The 19941-nt window shown below is 33.0% G+C and overlaps 1 protein-coding gene across 1 annotated transcript in view; it reads left to right on the forward strand.

Annotated features, from left to right (window-relative positions):
* Ets65A (DNA-binding protein D-ETS-3) overlaps positions 1-19941 on the forward strand; it is a 117070-nt gene that overhangs the window by 74003 nt on the left and 23126 nt on the right. Inside the window, exons 3-4 of the mRNA XM_077445894.1 lie at positions 4318-4371; positions 19479-19550. Of these exons, the coding sequence (XP_077302020.1) occupies positions 4318-4371; positions 19479-19550 (126 nt within the window). The remainder of the gene's footprint in view (positions 1-4317; positions 4372-19478; positions 19551-19941) is intronic.

Below are 19941 nucleotides of genomic sequence, written 5' to 3' on the forward strand. Positions count from 1 at the left end.
GACGCAGCGGTACCTACCTACCTACTAAGAGAAACTGTGCATGCGCCATGTATTTTTCATGCGCCAAACGGGAGACCAGTATAACACGTGAGGGCGGATCTAGTGTATTATACATCAATGGTTGAGTCCTTTACATGGAAGAAGCATTCTGCAGTTGAGTTGGTTTGTAGTAATTGTAAAGATGAAGATATTAATTCTGACTAATAGGTAATATTGATTCTGATTAATAATCCTGACTAATTATCGAATAGGTCGATAAAATATTTTGTTTTGAAACGTTAGCATATTTAGAGTGTTGTTTTGGTTTTTTGTTTAGAAAGTAAAATATATATTTATAAAGTATTGTCATTTATCATTTTTTATCATAACCTTATAATATTTCCTTAACATTTACATAAAGAAATCACCATTTACATAAATAAAACACCATTTACACGAAGAAAACTTGATGACGTAAAATTTACGACAAGCGCCCGCTCAAAGTAAATAACTCCGCGCGCCCGCTGGAAGGTTAATAATTTTACGAAATTTTTCCCGAGAAATAAATGTCTTCTCTTTGCCATTGAGTTGAACCCCAAAGATCCCCGAAGAAACGTTTGTGTGACGAAAAGGCGCCGCCGCGATGAAGTCGTCCTGCGATAAAATGGCGTGTGCGGTGAAATGGTCACGCGATCAAATGTCCGCACACGAGCTCAACTGTGTCACATTTGATAATCATTAAAGCGCGGGGCCTACAAACTCGAAACGAAATGCGGAAGGGTTGTACATAGCAGTGCGGGCCGGACTCGGACAACGGTGGTTCACGCACCGCCACTGCTCGCCACTCGAGAGGCTAGCGCGGTACACTTTTCAGACGAGAGATGGGTAGGCGCGGGAGGATAGGAGGGTAGCGGGAGACCACCGGAGGAGGGTGAGAGGGCCGGGGGTAAAAAGCGGCCGCCATTATCTGTGCCGAAAACGATAGGCGCCGCGCTCTCTACCCGCTAACGATGTTTATTTTAGTGGCGCGCGCCGCGATAAGGATTAACGCTATGCGGGGAGGCGTGGCGGAGCCTTCCGATTGGTCGAGCGCGTTGTCTCCTTCGCCGCGATTGGCCGACGCGCGGCTCGGCCCGCCCCCGGCCCAAATCATCCCCTTCTAGTCGCGGGGTGCAAACTGAGGTGCTTTCACAGTGGTGTAGATCGGCGCGCGCGACCGAACGCGACACGAACATGCGGACATTTGTGGTGCGCTAGTCCTATACTCATACCATACATAGCGCCATGTTGGACATCAAGAGCTCCGCTGACTACCTCACCAGATCTGGCACCTTCACCAACTTCTCCATGCTATTCGCCGGTCAATATATATATACACACACACACACACACACACACACACACACATTCATACTAACTTCCATTGTTGTCAGTTTACCAATGTATACACCTAACCTTCGATGTAAATCGACTTCTATACATGTATGTATCCTAAATTGCAACATAAACTCAATTCTCATCTAAAGTGATTTGTGAATTTAAATACCGTCCGGAATGAAGGTGTATATACATATGTATGTCACAAAGTCACTAAAATCTCTATAACGGAATATATGGCAGCCGAAAAGTCCATCACACTAACAAGAACTCGAGTGCCAAATATTTTGAATTCACGATTTTTAAGGTAAAAATTGCCTTTTGGGCGATCGCAATGTGACTAATAATCCAATAAACATATATGTACATGTATACATCATCATCATCTACAACCGTTCACCATCCACTGTTGGATGAAGGCCTCTATATTGCACAACTCTAGTACATCTCACTTTTCCTTATTTCGTCTTCCCATCTTCCTTTTAGCATTTTGCATCATCTCGGATAACATTCTAGTATTTCTTTTGTCCACTTTTCGTCCATTATTCTTGCCACGTGGCCTGCCCATTGCCATTTCAATCTCTATCCACTATTGTCATACTTCTCACCCACGTATTCCGTTTCCTACACATGTATATCTCCTTGTAATTTTTTGAGTGCATTGGACTTGGTGTTCAATGTGCAAGTTTTGCATCACTGGCAAAAACGCATTGATCGAAAATCTTTTTCATCAGGCAAAGTTGTATTTTTGATTTAAAAACAACATTAATCCGTCCAAATGCACTCCATCCTACATAGTTTCATACGTATCTTTATTTCTTCTTTTTCGACATGACTACCGGACATGTCAATTATTTGACTTAAATATAGATAATTATTTACTACATATTATATTTTATATTTGAAATCAATATAAAAATGCTTGTTGTGAAATCGTTTGTAAATAGTGCAGTGATTGTCAGTTGCCAATATTAATGATTCGGTTGTATTATACGGTGATCGTCGATTGTGTTGAGTTCAGTCCGTATATGAAAATTAATTTGAAAGTGCGTGCTTTGTAATTAGTATGTACAAAATGTCGATTATGCGTCAACGTCGTGATGACGTACTTAATGACTTAATCATCGACGGAATTGCATTGTCGATTGGTGCTTTTTTTGAGTGTTGTGAAATGTGTCATTTTGTGTTTTTCAATTTTCGAACGGAAATTCGTGCAATTCTGTATGATTTTAGCACGTAGTATTTTCTGTGAAAATATCAATAAGCTTATTAGTATAAGCTGATCCCTGAATCGAAGTTTTCCCGCAAGTATCGTTCATTATAAAATATTTACTGTACTTCTTGCCATTCGAACAGTTTTCTTTCATAAATATTAACATAATATAACTTAAACTATACAAAGTTCACGAATTAGTATTAGTCAAAATAATAGAAGTTTAATATTCAAATATTATTTTATATCACGTGTCTTCGATTTTCCGATAAATATATTTTCCATAATTGGAATCTGCTTACATAAATTCCTATTGGGTTTTCTAAATTTTCCACAAATATGTATTTTTGACTTTATATATACATACATAAATATGTGTATTGTAGCTATGCATATAGCTAAATATTACAATGTCACAAAAGAAACCTACCGACATTTGCATTTCAAATGTCTGTAATTGCATAATTGAAGTGTTTTTCAATGAAAAAATTTAAAAAACGGCTAATTTTATATGATTAATCAATCAAGATTTATGTCATTGAGTCAACTTTATGGTCATGATGCATATTGTGTAATAATTCTAGTATCTTAAAATCCTACCCCTTTTACCAAAAAAGGTCGAATATACATGTACATATATATGTACATGTATATACAATTTTTTTATGTAAAATCACATAAATAAAATGAGTTGAGATATTAGAAACGTTTAGTGCTTTTAGGAAAATTTATTTTAATTCACATTTATTTTTTTATATTAATGCTGTTTTAGCTTATAAAAGATTTTCCGGGTGCAATTCTGAATATATTCCAATAAGACTCCAACTATCCGGAAAAATCTATGTATGTAAAAGATAATATTTTCAATACATATTATTTTGGGTTATTCTTCTAATATTAAGTAACAGCTATGTAAATCGATAGTATTCATTGTAAATGAAAGCTTACGTATCAATAAGTATGTTTTCATTTGATTTACTAATTATTATTATTTATTTTTGTTTGTAGTGATTGTTTATTGAATTTCAATTACTTTAAAGAAAATCGTGATTTTTTTTTTATGTTCAAGTATACCATAAAATTTTGTTCCTAAAACATAAAATGATTTATTGACTTCATAAGCACCTGAACTCTATTTTTAAAATGTTTAAAAACGTTGCATCATCTCAAAATGACTGATAGAAAAATCGATATTCACAGCTGATAACAACAACAGCTGATCGATATATTTATAAATTCTTATATACATATGTACATAGGTACTAGTAATATGTAGTAATAATGCAATGGAAAATATGTGAAATATTTTATTATATATAATTTTTAAATGTACCTATGCTTTACTAGTAATAAAGAGTACTAATAACTAAAAACAATAAATAATATGTATGTATCTAATACACCTAATTGTGTAGGTATTCATTTTTTATGAGACTTTGGGTGATCTTGATTTCAAATTAAATTACATTGGACCAACTCGAATATTTAATTTTATTACCTGATTTACCAATAAATGAGATTTTAAAATAACTTGTAGATACGTTCATGAAAAGCTAAAATTTGATAAACATATTTCTTATAAAACACACATCTGTCAGACATATTTATTTCAATACAACTACATACAATAGACTATTTCAAAAATATTATTCCTTGAATTTAATGGAATAAAATTCAATACAAATTAAAATTATTAATTATTAAGTTTTTCTTTTGAAATTATTAATTTGTACTATTGCCTTTTTCAGATGCGTCGTATAAAAGCTCTTGGTCTTCTCATGCCGCTTCACAAGGATCACAAGGTGAGCTATTTTCATATCATTATACATATACAAATAAGAACATATGTACATCATTGGATTATATAATAATAAGACTAGACTTTTTCTTCTTCGTTTCGCTCAATTCTGAGCGTCGTGGTCATTTCTGTCATCTGAAATTCGGTGGACGTTCCGCCTCCACTCCTCCCAGTTCTGTGCCAAGTTACATATGTAAATGCTGTGTTTAAGGACGATCCCATCACTTCTTTGGTTTGATCTGACCATCTTGTGGGAGACCATCCTTCTCTCTGGTGTTCCAGTAACTACGAACTTCTCAAAATTCTCCACGTTCTTCCTGGCAATATAGCCAAAGTAGAAAAGAATCCTTTTTCAACATGTTGTGGAGAATCTCTCTGAAACTTCCAGCTCTTTGAAGATGGAGATTCGCCTTCAACACATAAAGGCATTCGACTTACTAAAGGCATCTACATATGTACATGTCCCATTCTCCATATAATGTGTAAACCGCTAGCAAGTATATGTAAACCGCAAGCTACTATATTTGGGCGTAGTTAATTTTTCCAAGATTAACCAACTGGCCGATTTTTGTCTATAGATGCAGCTGACAGGGGTTTTCAATATAAAATATAATATGTATTTTAATAAAATAAATCACAATAAAAAAAATAAACACGTACTAATAATTGTAATAAAATAAATAAATAACAATGACAATATTTTCTTGTTAAATATTTTAGATGAGATCTGTCGTATCTTTTTTCTCTCTTTCTATAAACAAATAAACAAGAATACTACCCGCTAAGCCTTTCCAGTTAGCATTGAACATGGGTCGTGTAATCCGTGTCAATGTTTATAAAGACTGGATTACATCGAAATTTCTGAATTTATAACCATAGCAGAATTTTCCGATGGAAATCCCTAACTGCTGAGTATTTTTGATTATGGCTTGGCATTTAGATTTTGAGCATTACATTTTAACAACAATGAAGAAGATGGAACTAGTTTTAGAAAAATACATTCATTAAATAGACTTATTTTGTTTATTTTATATTTTTGCAAGATATATTAGAGAGTCTAAACATACCTTTACAAAACTCTAAATCCTCAACGGTAGTTATCTAGGGTTTGTTTGGATTGGCTACAATTTTTATACCTGCTTTCTATTGGATTTCTAAGTAATTATAATTGTAAATGTTGACGAAATTCTCAGCGTGGCGGGCTTTCAACAGAAAGGACGTCAGCACTCAAAGGGTTAAGAGTATTATTTAAAAAAAAAATGAATATCTATGCTGGCAGCTAAATAATGTCTAAAAGTATTTAGTTAACAGTAATTTCATACAAAAATAGTCTCAATGAACGGGCAGAGCAGGTGCTAAAATACCACAAGCATTCATTATTACATACCTCCTTTACATTTCACATGGTTTTCGTGCAAGTGGTAATTTTTTATATCTCCTATCTCTTATTTTACTAAAATATCACAAGTATTCATTTAGAAGTTAATTCCTTTCAAAACATGCGAGAACAGTTTCAATTTCTTGACTAGTATCGTCCTTTACTATTCGAAAAAAATGTTCACACCCAAAATATAAACTACGCCCAAAAACAACTTACTTGGCGAACACTTAGATAGAAAATACGTAGAATTAGTGAGAGTGCATTGTACTCTCACTAATAATTCTACGTCAAAATATATTCCAAAAACGACTACCATTTATTTATGTATTTACATGTATGAGGAACTCATCTAACCGATATAGAGGAACTCATCCAACCGATATAGAGGAACTCATCTAACCGATATACAAGGAGCAATATCATTCACCTATGCAATTATAACTTACCCACCCCATTTCATCGACGAATTGATCGAAACACATAATACAGAGCACTGATGGCACAGAGTACCAAACCATACCATATCCATAGTATATATGTATATGTATATATAATATAATAGTATGGAGCGTGTCGCGAGGGTGGGTTGAGCTTGCGTCGCCGCACGCGCCGCGAACAATACACCCCTTAATGCATTGATTGACAGTTACAATATTTCGCTAAGTGACGCAATATTCCGATGGATATCTTTTAAATGCGGATCCGCACACGGTTCAGTTGAGTCGAGGGGTTGAACTGCCACCCACCTCCCCGCAGCCTCCCATGGACCACCCTCCCCTCCCCTAAGTGTGGGGATGGGGCGCCAAAATGCCATTAATAAATCAAAATAATAATTGCGTTCGATCGTGTCGAGTCGATCACGTGAGAAATCGCGCCACACAGTGGGGCCCCGTGTGATGATTTTTATTTTTTTTTATGATTCAGTCAACTAATATATAATAAATTATATTAAATTCCTTGTGTCTGACATTTGTACCTATTATAATAAGTAGTAAAGTTGTCCTGAAGAAGGTATTTATTTTTCAGTTTGCTCTCTTTGGGAATGGATTACGATTTTGGAGGGCTGGTTTAGTTAAATAAAGTCGGAATTTTTTTAAAAGGAACTGTCGATTTGAATTTTATAAACATCCATATCTTGCCACATTGGTAATCATTGAAAACATTCTAACACGTTTTTAGATTTTGATTGCTTAGCACTTTTGATTTAATGTACATACATTGGAAAGTTCCCAAACGTTTATTTTTTTGTTATTTTTAGTAAAATAACAGTATAATAATATATAATTTTTCATTTTGGGATGTAAGGTAAAAAAAAATTTATTTCAAACTTAAATAGAAACGATTTTGTTTTCACAACCCATTTTAAAGAAAATATACTTATAAAATAATAAATGTGACTCGTATTATTAGTACATATGTACGTACAAACCTACATATATTTTAATCTAAAAAAAGATTGCTATTGTATATGTATGTATGTACTTTAACATATTTAATATTTTTTTAACTATGAAATACTATTTTTTATTACATGTTTAAATCATTTTGACTAGAAATCATCAAAAATAAAATATTTACATATTCTTATATTTGTACATTGAATGTGCAATTTCATTTCCATTTATTATTCATAGCTACATATATAAACATACTTAAATAAACTATTTCAATATTATATTGCATCACGATATAACTACGTATGTATAGAAACTATTTAAAAGAAAAATAAGAGAATTTGCGATTGAATTTTAGAATCACATAATATGATACCAAAAGTTGTTGTAAAACTAAGTAAATAAAACTAAGTAAGCTTAGGCCAAATAACAAAATATACAACAGAATACTTAAAGATATAAAGAGCGACTTTAAACAATTACTCTAAGCTCTCAGAAGAGGAAAACACCAAACTTTGCACGCCAATGCTGCGTTTCACTGACATTCGAGCTTTTACAGTAGCATATTTGTACCGATTAAATGTATTTATACACGTATGTATGTACGAGTAAGTATGTATATTCGTAGATAAGTTTAGAAAGCTGCGATCGAGCGTGAAGCTCACGGTTCCGTAAGCTCACGCGCTCACTTACTTCACTGAACTTAAACACAATACTATGAGCATTCACCTTATCAGAGGGGGGACGATTTCCTCATACTACATATACATATACATATATGTATGTATCTACAAATGTACTATATATGTATGTATGTATGTATGTGTGTGGGTGTATTGTGTTTTGGATAACATAGCAAATCACTGAAGTTAAACTTTTAAGCGGGGCTGTACGCATCACATCATCGTGTAACTCCTCCATAAGTATCATATGTAAACGTGTTTGCAGTTTTGTTATGTAATAAATATACTATTTTTGATCGTCTCTGGAAAACTTTTTCCGATGTGGGGAAAGCTATTTTTATCTTTGAATGAAATTGAATTTCGATTTGCATATTTCAACGTAAAACTTTCTGTGGCTCTGTGAATTTTGATCAAAAATGTATGTATGGAGTGAATGATAAATCTACGTATGTACATATATATATAGAATATGTTATTTCAAAAGAGACTTTGTATATATGTATGTATGTAAATATTTTTGATTGGGAACTTCGAAAACAATACAATGTTTCTATGACGACCATTCGATTCAAATAAATTTAATAATAAAAAAATGATTCGCCATGTTTACGCTGTTTATATTACAAATACTGAGCGAAGCCGGGTAAAACAACTAGTATAGAATAAATCTAATATATCATTCTTGAGTATAATACAGATAATAGGTTCATTGTATTTGCATTTTTTTTAAATTTTGCAAGTTAATTAAAAAAAAAAACTTAAAAATATAGTAATTTGCACAAATATTACATAAGATTAGCTCAATGCAAAGCTCAAATTCTATGTATGTATGTATATAATAATTACAAATTATAATAGTAAAAATGATGATAAAACATTTTTAGAGTGGAAAAGACATTTCATTCTTTAAATTTTAAAAAATATCCTCAATAGAAAGGATTTTTTTAATATTTTCTTAAGACATTTTATTTGTAAAGCAATAAAAAAAATTTAAATTTGTTATTATTTATTACTCCAATAAAAATATCAATTAAAGAGAAATATTACAAATCTAGCATGAGACTTACGTCCTCGTTATGTTCAATACAATTTTTAGTTTTCTAATAAATACAAGTGAGTAAAAACGTTTTATTGAAAAGTTTTTTCAATCCTTAAAAGGCACGATTTCTTGTCCAAGCTTTAAGTGTTTCGAATGAAAAACGAATAATCGTACCCATCAAGGTTAAGGTGAATACATTACTTTAATATTCTATATTCGCATTCTTAGAGTTATCATAATACGGTACTCATTACGTTTATTTGTAATACCTAGCAAATATTAACGCATTTTTAAATTCTAAAGCATTCGTAAAAGCATCTGAACTGTTAAAACTCAACTGTTATATTACAACTGGCGCACATTGTTGAAAGTTTCTTCGCGCTTGTAGAGTTATAATTTACTAGCTAAATTGTATTCGAATATGAATGACCTAAAACGACAGTTGGAATATATTCCAACTGAAATACACTTCGACTGTCACACATATACAGAAATGTTTATATTAAAATAACATTTTCCATTTTATTCCCTTTGGAACAAATCCACATGAAAATTCACCGCTTGATGGTAGTCACGCGTCTTCTGGACGATTAATTGCTCGGTGGTTAAACGAGCCGATGACTTTATTGTGCAAACACGTTAAACAATCATAAATCAGCCGTCCTAATGGGTTAAAGTGCACAAGTCGAGGAACATTAGCTAGTCGCGAGGGGGTCAAAAACGTTGCGCTCTTTTGTTGTTAGGAAAACGCACGCTCAATGCGACCCATCGAAATCATCGTCGTGCATTTTCCGCATCATCGATGCGGGGCCTTTATTACTTGCACATAATAAATGGCCGACTGTGGCTCGTGTCAAAACATCGTTATGGCGTGAGAAGATCGACGGTATGTTTCACGAGCGTGCAAAAAGATTTTCTAATAAATGTTTTCATTAATCTTTGGTTGCTTATAAATTTGAACTTCTTATAAAAGTGAGTACTAGTTGTTTTATCCAGCTTCGCTCAGTATTTTTAATATAAACAGCTTAAACATGGCGAATCTAATAGTATATATTAATTTGTTTTTTTATTAAATTTGTTTGAATCGAAAACTATATAATATTCAACCAATCGAAACGTCGTCATAGAAACTTATTTTCCCAACCAAAAAAAAATAAAAAAATAAATATATATATATATATATATATATATATATATATATATATATATATATATATATATATATATATATACAAAATCTCTTTCGAAATTATATATTAGATAATATGAATGTAGGGTAAATTTTCTTGAGTGGGATTAATAGTGAAATGAATAGTGAAACGTTTCTACTTTCTTTACATTGTAAACATCAAGTGCACGTTACTACCAACATATGTATGTAGTACTTTTATAATGTGTAGTTTTTTCTTGTTGAAAATTATTTTCTCCAACAATACTAAATTGGACATTTTCACTTTTTTCATCTTAAATGGAATTACGTTAATCAGGCGGATGAAAGTGGAAAAATCTTCGTTAAAATTCTAATTTCGGATACCATGAGACGGTTTACAATTTGATGGTCATAAGTTGAAAAATATAGATTTTTATAGTGAACAAACATATATACATACAATCTGCCCGAGTCGAACTGCGACAGATATTTCAGGAAATCAGGAAATTTTTGATGTCCCGTTGCCCGGGAAGTCTTATCTTGAATCTCGAAAAACATGTTTCAAACAAATAGTTTAATAAAAGCGAATGTACATACATATATCCTACGATGAAACTATTATAAAGAGAGTGTATCCTTCTTGTATTGATGATTACTTAATGGAAGAAACTATTTTAGATTCATAATTGGGTGTTTGACGATGAATGAAAAATTAAATAAGCAGTCATAGCAAAAAAAAAATAGCCGCGACTTGAAATAGTAGAGAAATGAAAATATACATAATGACGGAAGAAATTACAGATAAATAAAAAAAAATATTTTCATCCCTTTTGTTTATAAAACCGCCTTCGACCGAAATTTAAATCTAGCATGAGATAATCTCATTGATACATAACACCGAATCAAAGCTACGGTTGCGCTATAAAAAAAAAATCAAAAGATTGAGCATGCATCTGTGGAAAAGGCTTTCGGCGTTGACGTTGGGTGTTTAACTTCGGTAACGCTCAAAGGGCGGGAGCCGGAGTCAGCCCCCGCCCCGGGGCGCAATACAACGCCTTTGTCGTCCCAAATGCAGAACCCTTACCACTCCCAAAACTCACCCCATAACCACCCACCGTAACCACATCAAAGGCAGCATTGCGGTCTGGCGCCCACTACTTCAATTTTAACACAAATTGTTTTCGCGCGGCTCGTGTATCCATTCATTCGCACTGCACACATAAATACAGGGTGTCTCTTGAATCAGCACCGATTTGTAAATGATACTGTTTACATGAGTGCAAAAACCGCACGTGATACGTTTCCGCTCAAAATACGTACACACCTATGTACTCGTACATGTAATGAGGTTTCAGTGCCGCTAGCATTTTACGGTCAAATTTCGCTAATAAATTTTATTGCGAAATTTTCATCAACAGTCCTTGTAGAAATGTTCTATAGAAACACTAAATTTATCTTCGTTATGATCTAAAAAGTGTTTTGGATGCTAAGCGCGATTTATATTTCCACTCTATGTATGTAATAATTCAATTAATTGTTCACATATAATATTTTTATCAAAAAAAAATTCTTGTACATATTATCTAAATTATATTTTATTATAATAGATATTTTCCACCTCAGTGAGCGTAGATTATTGGAGATTATATAAACCTATTTGTCTTGTATCCTGCGCTCATAATTATTTTAATAATTGAATGTGATGTATGAGTGCAATTTTAATCTTCTCTCTTCCATTTGTGGCTCACAGGGATATTTTGTATTTGCGGCTGGTTCTTATATATTGGTACTAACTATATGTAGGTACAAGACATTCCCTACTTTGTATTTTATTATTTGATATTTTTACTTTATCTGCTATTACTATAATGCTGTTGCTTTTTTGTATGTATAAATTTATTTTTTGTGTGTATATTTCTCATCTCCTTGTATTTTTTCGATCATTGTGGCGCATTAGGGACTCCTGCAATGCCACAACGGTCCAAACATAAACTTAAATAAATAAATATGTGGCTAGTAGACATCATCATTCGATGGTTGTTCTGCCCGCACACTTCTTTGGCTCCTATTCTAAGAGCTATCCAAATGCTTAATGAAATCCTTGCTTCATTGCATGAATGTGATATTTTCCACCTCAGTGAGCGTAGGTTATTGTGGATTATTTTGACCTATTTGTCTGGTAGCTTGCGCTCATAATTATTTTTCATAATTGTATGTGATGTATGAATGAATTTTGATCTTCTCTCTTCCATTCGGGTCTCACGTGGATGTTTTGTATTCACGACTGGTTCTAGTGCATTAGTGGTTACCACGCAGGCTTTTTTCGGACGTAGTTAATTTGGCATATTTTTTATCTATAGATGCAATGGACAGGGGTTTTCAATACAAAATATGATTATTTTAATAAAATAAATAAGCAAGTACTATGTATTGTCATAAAATAAATCAATAACAATTGTAAATGTTTCGTGTTAAACATTTTAGATGAGATCTGTCGTTTCCTTTTTCTCTTTGTCGATGAAGTTTATATCTATTTTATTTTTGTATTTAGGCTTGCACTTACATTTAACGACATCGGTCCGTCTGTCCGCAATAAACATTATTTCCTGTTTTTAACTATTCGGCTTCTTTGACAGTATTATTTTTAAATAAAATGAACATCCCTGCTGACAGCTAAACAATGTCTTGCTTACAGAAAAAATGTATTTAGTGACAGAAATTTCATACAAAAATAGTATCAATGAACGGGCATCGCATGTACTACTATACCATAAGTATTCATTGCAGTTATTTATTTTCAAAAGATGCGAAAACAATATCAATTTCTTGACTGGTATTCATTCTGTATTAGTCGATAAAAAATGGCTCACGCCCAAAATATAAAATATGCCCGAAAAAAGCCCGCGTGGCTACCACTGCTGTACATATGTATTGGTTCTAAAAGACATTCCCAATTTTTCTCTTTATATTAACTAATATAATGTATTTTGTGACCTCTTCTATTATTGTTTGAACGTTTATTTTTTTATGTATTATGTATAAATATATTTTTTTGTTCTGTACAGATATTTTTTTCTGTTATATTTTCGGCCATTGTAGCGCATTAGGAATTCCTGAAATGCCACAATAGTCCAAAACTTTAAATATAAAAATTAAAACGGTCTTGATCAATATCACTATAAGGAAATCTGATGGCATGCATGTCAAACGTGACACGGGGTGAATATCTTTGATTTCTTTGAATTTATGATCAGAGCGAGAGATGGTATAGATCAGCAGGGGATTGTGGCAAGGAAAATAAGAAAATAAGAAAATAACATTTTTATGAAAATTTTATTTTATCTCACAGATCAAGCGGAAGTCTTCAAGTTTTCCAAAACAACCAGTTTCCAGCGCTTCGTTACAAATGACGTTACTACATCCGTTATGAACCCCTCGCTATAAAAGTTCACTATCGATATAACCGCACAGAAAAATCACTTTCTGCACATTTTCTTGAAAAAAAAAACACTTGTGTAACGTTCAAACATTTCTTTGACAATTGTACAAAATCAAAATATTTTTTTGCCAAAATCGAGACACGCAATCGTTTTTATTTAAGAAAAATCTCATCTTGCATATACACGTATGTCTTTGGATAAGTTCGCGGGAGTGTGTGCGCGAAATGTTCAACCGGGCGTGTAGTGATTGCGTTCCAGTGTCGTGCCGACGTCAAAGACAACGAGTCACTTTGTGCGGCAGGGTAAATGGCCCCAGGGCGGCTGTTTACGGCCGGCTCGCTCGCCTTTTTTGACACCCTTTGTAGTGTGTAATTCGCGCGATTGCCTCGCAAATCTCTCACGTCTCCACAAAAGGAGATTTTCAACAACCCCACCGTCCCTCTATACGTGTATTATATGATATACACCACTGACAGTGCCTGCTTTCAACGCCCGCTCTCCCCCTACCTCCTTATACACTTTGTACATAAGTGCAGGGAACTCGAAAAGTTTCGAGTCGAATTCGAGCCTGAATAGATGTCAGCTTTCGAATTTCTACACACCAAATCCAATGGTTGTAATCTTAAATTTTATCACGCGTAAAAACGTTTAGCAGATTCGCAATATTTATACCATACTAACCTGTATGCGTGGCGTTGCTCGGGTGAATGAGAGTTAATTTTTTTCCTCCTCTTGCTTTTTTCCAAAATTCGTCTAAGATCTAAATTAGAATACCATAACATAGTATTCTGAATTCGGCGACTCTATAAATAGATTGAAAACGATGAAATTTTCATAGCTGATTAATACACAAACGAGTATTAACCATCTAATATATAATTTCGAAAGAGACTTTGCATGTTACTATGTATGTATGTATGTAACTATTGTTGGTTCGTAAATCCGTGACGTCACCGATCATCAAATGAATATTCAAACAAATTTGAATAAAATAAAATTATTCAAATAAATATAATAAAATGTTTACCATTTATTAGATTGGCCATCTTTAAGCGGTTTATATTACAAATACCGAGCGAAGCCGTATTTAAAAATACTAATTATTTATTATGTATTTAAGTTTAAGTTTGAACCATAGTGACATTACATGAGTCCCTAATGCGCCACAATGGTCGGAAAAATACATACATATGACATGGGAGAAATAAACATATATACAAAGACAAATATACATTTATTCATAATCATAAAAAAAAACAATAGCAGATAAAGTAAAATATCAAATAATAAAAAAACAAAGTAGGGAATTTCTTGAAATTTTTAAAAGACTTCCCCGCTAAAATGATTATTTCTGTTGTTATTAATCAATTTTATTTTTACGTGATATTTTCCATATCAATGAACGTAGAATATCGGAGATTATTTTAACCTATTTGTCTGGTAGCCTGCGCTCACCACTATTTTCAAAATTTAATGTGATGCATGAGTGGAATTTCGATTAGCTCTCTTCCATTTGGGCCTCGAAGGGATGTTTTGCATTTACAGCTGGTTCTAATATTATATATTAGTGCTGGCTATACATACATACATGGATGCAAGATATTCCTTACTTTGTATTTTATTTTATTTTATCTGCTATTACTATAATGCTACTGTTTTTTATGATTATGTATAAATTTATTTTTTGTCTGTATATAGGTATATACATACATATGTATGTATGTATATATTTTTATTTTTCTCATCTCCTTGTATTTTCCTACCGTTGTGGCGCATTAGAGACTACTGTAATACCACGATGGTCCAAACTTAAACTTAAAATAAAATAATTCGAATCATAGAGGTTTTGATGAGGAATACATGCAATATGAAGACCCTAAATTTAGTATATTTGGAGAAATAAAATAGAATACAAGTCCTGGTCACTCGCTACCCATCACAGTGCGGAAAATGTTGACACTCCTATATACTTTTAGCTTCCACACATTTTTGAAAATATTTTGTGACATGTACATACATGCATACATATGTATATGGTATGTATGTATGTACATATGTGGTATAAGATATGGTTTCAGCTTTTTTCGTTTGATTTTTCTCCCCATTTCCAATTAGGAGTGGGTATTGGCGGAATTGATTTCGAAAATATCGGTTTATGGGGAACAGAACATAAAGAAAGAAAAATAGTAATCGAAAATCCCATGTCTGTGCTAGCTAATTGTAGCCTTTTTATTTTCAACAATACGTGAAATGCAATTGTTAGAGATCAAAGCGCAAATCACCGTCGCCGTAAACTAGCTTAGCTTTCCCCCCATTGCAAATCAGACACGCAAACACGAACGGTACTCTACCCCGACGAAAACGGTATTCGAATTATTCGAAAATAAATTCGATCTATTCACAGCTTAGTTATTTTTCACGGGTCTGATTCAATCTACGGCGTGTTCGTGGAATTTACTTACAAAAACGATAAATAAAACCCACATACATATATATGTACATAGGTACAAATTATTTTAAATATGTGCACCTTCTACATATGCACATACATATGTCCATACATATACATAGTTAGTCTAAACCAGCGTTTCCCAACCTTTTTTTGACTCGCGTACCACTTGGTAGTACATAACGCTAAATTGTACCACCATATAAAAATGATTGTATTTCATGAAATTTGTTTTTGCAAGTGTAATTATTATATATAGTATTTGCATGGTAAGGAATGTGAAGACATGATACACGCAATATGTAGATCTGTTTTGGTAAGCAATTTTATGGAATTCAATTCAGTCAATTATAATATGCTCAAAGTTTAATATAATCTACTATCTTGTCATACTTCTAATATTTATAGTAAAAATATTATTGATTGTTTTAATAAAACTCAATATTACAAAGTACATCTAATATGTTTTCTTTTCATTAAATCTCCTTACAAAATAAATTTATTGAGATCCTTGTAATTAGTTTTTTTTTATTTGGTTCAAATGATGCGAGATTTACCCTTAAGTCTGGAGCTGGATTCAATCTATTTCTATATTTTTCTTATTAAAATATATGAAGAGAAAGCTCTCTCAACCGGTTCAGTGCTAGTAAACGGCGACAGAAATTTAAGCGCTATATCATAAAGCTGTTTATATTCTTCACTAATACCTAGCCAAAAATTAATAACCTTATTTATTTAGAATTCAGTTTTTAAATGCTATAATTTGACAGTTCAATTAAGTTCTCCTTTTCCTTGGTACCTGTCCAAAAATGTTCATTAACAAAGGGGTTTGAAATCAAATTGTTTGCTTCTAAAAGGCTTGGGGAAGCACTGCGTAAATGACGAGCCCTATTAAATATTAAATTATTTTTTCACGTATATCCCGAGATATACGACTCTTGTTTTCAGATAAGAAATTATGTAAAGTTTCAAATACTTCAGTTTGATCATTTTTGATACAAACATTCCAAATATCTAATTTTCTAATCATATGTACTTTCAATTTTATCTGCAACATTAAAGATTATTATCGAACTGGTCTCAAGTGTCAAATTCAAGTTATTTATTTATTGGAGCGTGAACGCGGTAAATTTAAAAATGCACTCCTAAATCCATGCCGGATCTGAGGAAAACGTATCGATTACCAGATTTTCGATCATCGACTGTACATATTGACGTCAATGATGACTAATTAAGATAATGTTTATTAATTACTAGTTGTTTTACCCGGCTTCACTCGATATTCGTTGAACGGTTCTTGTAAATTGGCGTCTTCGTTCCAATCTCTCTTGCAAATCTCGAGTCATTCAGCGTCTTGAGGTTCGCCAATTTCTATATAACTGACATAGTGCATATGCATATTGTATGAATGAATACGAGTTCGCTGAAGACCGCCCTTAGAATTGAGCCGCCCGTGTGAAATGCACACATTGCACTTCACCCAAGAGACATTTTCTTAAAAATATAGCTTTGTAACAATACTATAATTTGTAACTAGTGAATATTTATCTTTTAATTGAGGTAATCATTTTCGAGACACGTGCATACGTTCGAACGTATGTACATACATATGTATACATATTTATGTACATACCTAGACAATAATTCATAACAATACTACTCGGATATTCAGAACGATGACGAACTTTCGGCGAATGAGTGTTCTTTTCGAGTGCGCCTTTGTTCGCCATGCCGACTAATCGGTGACTCTTGGGGGTGGTTAGCCGCAGATAATTGGCAGGTAATCGCCCCCAACATACCCCCTGACACTCGTCATCGTCCGCAGGGAGGGTGAGGGATACGCAGAGTCCTCTTTGAGAGGCTTAGTCCTCCCGGTCCCTCCCTCCAGGACAGTTATTCAAGTTAATGTTACATGAATTCCGGCACGGGAACCGTCTCATCCCTCGCCGAGCGTAGCGCCGAGATCTACCCTCGTTTCGGACGATTAAATTAGCCTTTACTAACGCGAATATTTTCTCTCGTATCGTCCCTCCCCTCCCTCATTTCGCCGACAATCTGTTGGGTTGCACTGCAAATTTCAAACAATGTTGAAAAATAATCGGTGGAGCTCTCTTGCTCGTAAATTCTCGATTATCGTCACTGCTAACAAAATTTGGATACACCCAAGCTGTCAGAATTGATCTGACCGATATGTAAAAGTACACATGTAATTCTGGTCGAACCGATCTAGCATGAGATGAAGCATTCACCCCCCACTCAACCCGCGATGGCTAATTACATTTCGTTTTAGTTTTGCATTGCATTTTGGTCAAGAAATACAAGAAATATTTTTTTTTAATTTTTAGTTCGTGTTTCGTATTTTGAAATATTTACATTAATAAAATTTTAATATGAAAACTAAATTGTTGATATTATTAATTTATTTATGGAATACGCATGTATACATATATTTTATATTAATAGAAATTTATATTTTTTAGACGATAAAAGTATGTAATTGTCAACGCCATTTATGAAAAGCAAAACTTACAGTAATATTATTAAAGACATTGCATTGAATTATATTGTAATAATATTATATACTAGTTAAATAAAAAATACAGATATAATTTTACGTCCTTACAAAGTTACAACACATTGCACGAATGCGACAGCATTTTTGGTTCTCATAAGTCTCACGCTACATCGAATCGACTATATTTCTACATACATATACATAAGTGGCACTATTAATTTTCTACTAAAAATAAATGTTTTCTTGTTTGTTTATCATCTATGCAAATGTACAGTTTTCAATTTAGAACTTCGTGATTCTTTAACTTGTTTTTCAAGTAAAAACTGTTTATTTACTTTATCTGCAAGATCAATTTCAAAAACTGCTCCACCATATCTGCCATATATAATTTTTTTCTTTCCACTTTATATATTCAAAAAGGTCTTTGAAAAACCTTTTGTTCCTGCGGTATCTCGCTGCAAAATAGAAATGGAAAGTCGTTTCAGATGAAACCCCATCGACTCAATCAATTTCTTAATACTCTTTATGTTACGGCTATATTCGTTTTTGGATTAAATTTAATCCAAGCATTAAATACTATCCACGGCATAAGTAAGCTATGAGTGAGCAACCGGGCAAACGTTAATCTTTATACATAATAAATGACTCCATACATTTTATGGCATACAATTATTAGCATCACAGTTATATTTGAAAGTGGCGGAAGTCCGATTTTCAGTTCCAAAAGCACTATTTCAGTCTTACTTAATTCGCTTATTGTTATCATTTCTTTTAATTCGATATGTACAGAATCTCGCAAATGCAGAATAAACGTATTACAGGCCACCAGTATTTTTAACTACATATGTATTGTTAAATGCAAAATATTATATTTAATGTTTTGCGAGATTATCCCAGTGAAGAATAGTGGAATTATGCCACTTACAAATATAACGGCTCACATAATAAAATACTAAGAAACAACTCAATATGTATTTGTATTACTTTAGAGAGCATTATTTCCAGCACAAAATGATTTAAAACAATATTTTAATCGCAATTTTTATTATTTATTCAACAGGTTATGGAACAAATTCACTGTCTGCAATGTCAAAATCGACACTGGAAGCGCACTCGCATCTCAGACAGCCAGGTATGTACATATAATACATGCGATACACTTAAAAAAAATCTAAACTACAACATAATAGCAAAATGTCTTTTTCGTCCTACCACGAGAGCGATAAAACCCCCTTCAATCCTCGCAGAAGTGTATTGAGCAATAAAAGTCCCCACATCCATTGTGCTCGCTATGAAAACCCAATTAATAGTTCGTTCCTTATTGTCTATGTGTTCCCCTTGCCCATAAATTGTCCCGCGTGGAGAATCTGCAAAAGTGATTTTATCGTGTCGCTAATAAATGTACATCCCTCTAGTACTCCCCAGTACGAAATTATGTATAAATATACAAGTACATATGTATACAAATATATGAACAAGAAATTCAACTCAATAAAAGCGCAATGTAAAGGCTATTACATCAA

Source organism: Arctopsyche grandis, chromosome 2, assembly GCF_051622035.1.
Source record: "Arctopsyche grandis isolate Sample6627 chromosome 2, ASM5162203v2, whole genome shotgun sequence".
In the NCBI taxonomy this organism is placed as follows: Eukaryota; Metazoa; Arthropoda; class Insecta; order Trichoptera; family Hydropsychidae; genus Arctopsyche; species Arctopsyche grandis.